The sequence below is a fragment of the Pyrgilauda ruficollis genome, unplaced genomic scaffold (genome assembly GCF_017590135.1).
Source record: "Pyrgilauda ruficollis isolate IOZ18807 unplaced genomic scaffold, ASM1759013v1 scaffold744, whole genome shotgun sequence".
Taxonomy (NCBI): domain Eukaryota; kingdom Metazoa; phylum Chordata; class Aves; order Passeriformes; family Passeridae; genus Pyrgilauda; species Pyrgilauda ruficollis.
In genome coordinates, this window is record NW_024529311.1 from 15,140 (window position 1) to 18,218 (window position 3,079).

The window sequence follows — 3,079 nt, forward strand, 5'->3', positions numbered from 1 at the left end:
CAGGTGGCACTCAGGTGTCACACAGAGGTGCCCAGGTGTCACTCGGGTGCCCAGGTGGCACTCAGGTGTCACACAGAGGTGCCCAGGTGTCACTCGGGTGCCCAGGTGGCACTCAGGTGTCACACAGAGGTGCCCAGGTGCCACTCAGGTGCCCAGGTGTCACACAGAGGTGCCCAGGTGTCACTCGGGTGCCCAGGTGGCACTCAGGTGTCACACAGAGGTGCCCAGGTGGCACTCAGGTGTCACACAGAGGTGCCCAGGTGTCACTCGGGCGCCCTCGGGTGTCACCGGGCGCCGCAGTGACGCGCGGGCGGCGCAGGTGTCACACAGAGGTGGCTCAGGTGGCACTCAGGTGCCCAGGTGTCACACAGAGGTGCCCAGGTGGCACTCAGGTGCCCAGGTGTCACACAGAGGTGCCCAGGTAGCTCAGGTGGCACTCGGGTGTCACACAGAGGTGCCCAGGTGTCACTCAGGTGCCCGGGTGTCACCGGGCGCCGCAGTGACGCGCGGGCGGCGCAGGTGCGGCAGCAGGCGCTGCAGTTCATCAAGCGCATGTACGAGAAGGAGCAGCTGCGCGAGTACGTGGAGAAGTTCGCCCTCAACTACCTGCAGCTGCTGGTGCACCCCAACCCGCCCTCCGTGCTCTTCGGCGCCGACAAGGACACCGGTGAGGGCCCCGCGATCCCGGGGGTCCGGAACGTTCCAGGGGGTCCAAAATGTTCCGTGGGAATCGCGGATGTTCTGTGTGGAATTCAAAATGTTCCGTGGGAGTCCCTGGTATTCTGTGGGGAATCCAAAATGTTCCGTGGGAGTCCCTGGTACTCCGTGGGAAATTCAAAATGTTCCGTGGGAAATTCATAATGTTCCGTGGGAATGCAAAATGTTCCGTGGGAATCACAGATATTCCGTGGGGAATCCAAAATGTTCCGTGGGAAATTCAAAATATTCCATGGGAAATCCAAAATGTTCCATGGGGAATTCAAAATGTTCCGTGGGAAATTCAAAATGTTCCGTGGGGAATTCAAAATGTTCCATGGGAGTCCCTGGTATTCTGTGGGGAATCCAAAATGTTCCATGGGAAATTCAAAATGTTCCATGGGAAATTCAAAATGTTCCATGGGAAATTCAAAATGTTCCATGGGGAATCCAAAATGTTCCGTGGGAGTCCCGGGTATTCCGTGGGGAATCCAAAATGTCCCGTGGGGAATCCAAAATGTTCCGTGGGAATCACAGATATTCCGTGGGGAATCCAAAATGTTCCATGGGGAATCCAAAATGTTTTGTGGGAAATTCAAAATGTTCCGTGGGGAATTCAAAATATTCCATGGGAGTCCCTGGTATTCCGTGGGGAATCCAAAATGTTCCGTGAGAAATTCAAAATGTTCCGTGGGGAATCCAAAATATTCCATGGGGAATTCAAAGTGTTCCGTGGGAAATTCAAAATATTCCATGGGAAATCCAAAATGTTCCATGGGGAATTCAAAATGTTCCATGGGAAATCCAAAATGTTCCATGGGGAATTCAAAATGTTCCGTGGGGAATTCAAAATGTTCCGTGGGGAATTCAAAATGTTCCGTGGGAGTCCCGGGTATTCCGTGGGGAATCCAAAATGTTCCATGGGAAATTCAAAATGTTCCGTGGGAGTCCCTGGTATTCCATGGGAATCACAAATATTCCATGGGAAATTCAAAATGTTCCATGGGGAATCCAAAATGTTTTGGGGAATTCAAAGTGTTCCGTGGGAAATTCAAAATATTCCATGGGAAATCCAAAATATTCCATGGGAAATCCAAAATATTCCGTGGGAAATCCAAAATATTCCGTGGGAAATTCAAAATGTTCCATGGGAATCCCTGATATTCCGTGGGGAATCCAAAATATTCCGTGGGAAATCCAAAATGTTCCATGGGGAATTCAAGATGTTCTGTGGGAATCACAGATATTCCGTGGGGAATCCAAAATGTTCCATGGGAAATTCAAAATATTCCATGGGAAATCCAAAATGTTCCGTGGGGAATTCAAAATGTTCCGTGGGAGTCCCTGATGTTCCATGGGGAATTCAAAATGTTCCGTGGGGAATTCAAAATGTTCCGTGGGAGTCCCTGGTATTCCGTGGGAAATCCAAAATGTTCCATGAGAAATTCAAAATGTTCCGTGGGAAATTCAAAATGTTCCGTGGGGAATGCAAAATATTCCATGGGGAATTCAAAGTGTTCCGTGGGAAATTCAAAATATTCCATGGGAAATCCAAAATATTCCGTGGGAAATCCAAAATATTCCGTGGGAAATTCAAAATGTTCCATGGGAATCCCTGATATTCCGTGGGGAATCCAAAATATTCCCTGGGAATGGCAGATATCCCATGGAAATCCCAAATATTCCATGGGAATGGCAGACATCCCATGGAAATCCCAAATATTCCATGGGAATGGCAGATATCCCATGGGAAATCCCAAATATTCCATGGGAATGGCAGATATCCCACGGGAAATCCCAAATATTCCATGGGAATGGCAGACGTCCCATGGAAATCCCAAATATTCCATGGGAATGGCAGATATCCCACGGGAAATCCCAAATATTCCATGGGAATGGCAGATGTCCCATGGAAATCCCAAATATTCCACGGGAATGGCAGACGTCCCATGGAAATCCCAAATATTCCATGGGAATGGCAGATATCCCACGGGGAAATCCCAAATATTCATGGGAATGGCAGATGTCCCACGGGAAATCCCAAATATTCCATGGGAATGGCAGACATCCCATGGAAATCCCAAATATTCCATGGGAATGGCAGATATCCCATGGGAAATCCCAAATATTCCATGGGAATGGCAGATGTCCCATGGAAATCCCAAATGTTCTATGGGAGACCCCAAAGGTTTTATGGGAAGTCCCGTGTCCCCCCCGGAGGTGACACCGTCAACTGGGGCATTGTCACCTTGGGTTTGGTCACTGCCACCCCGGTTTTGGTCAATATAATCACGTTTTTGGTCAATATAAACCCATTTTTGGTCATTATAATCCCATTTTTGGTCACCGCCGCCCTGTTTTTGGTCAATATAAACACGTTTTT

At 48.9% G+C, this 3,079-nt stretch overlaps 1 protein-coding gene across 1 annotated transcript in view; it reads left to right on the forward strand.

Moving 5' to 3' along the window:
• The window catches only part of SYMPK (symplekin), a gene marked incomplete at its 3' end in the record, with an annotated part of 15,334 nt that extends 14,570 nt beyond the window's left edge, over positions 1–764 (forward strand). The window contains exon 10 of the mRNA XM_041486271.1: positions 474–764. Within this exon, the coding sequence (XP_041342205.1) occupies positions 474–764 (291 nt within the window). The remainder of the gene's footprint in view (positions 1–473) is intronic.
• Positions 765–3,079: the final 2,315 nt, after the last annotated feature.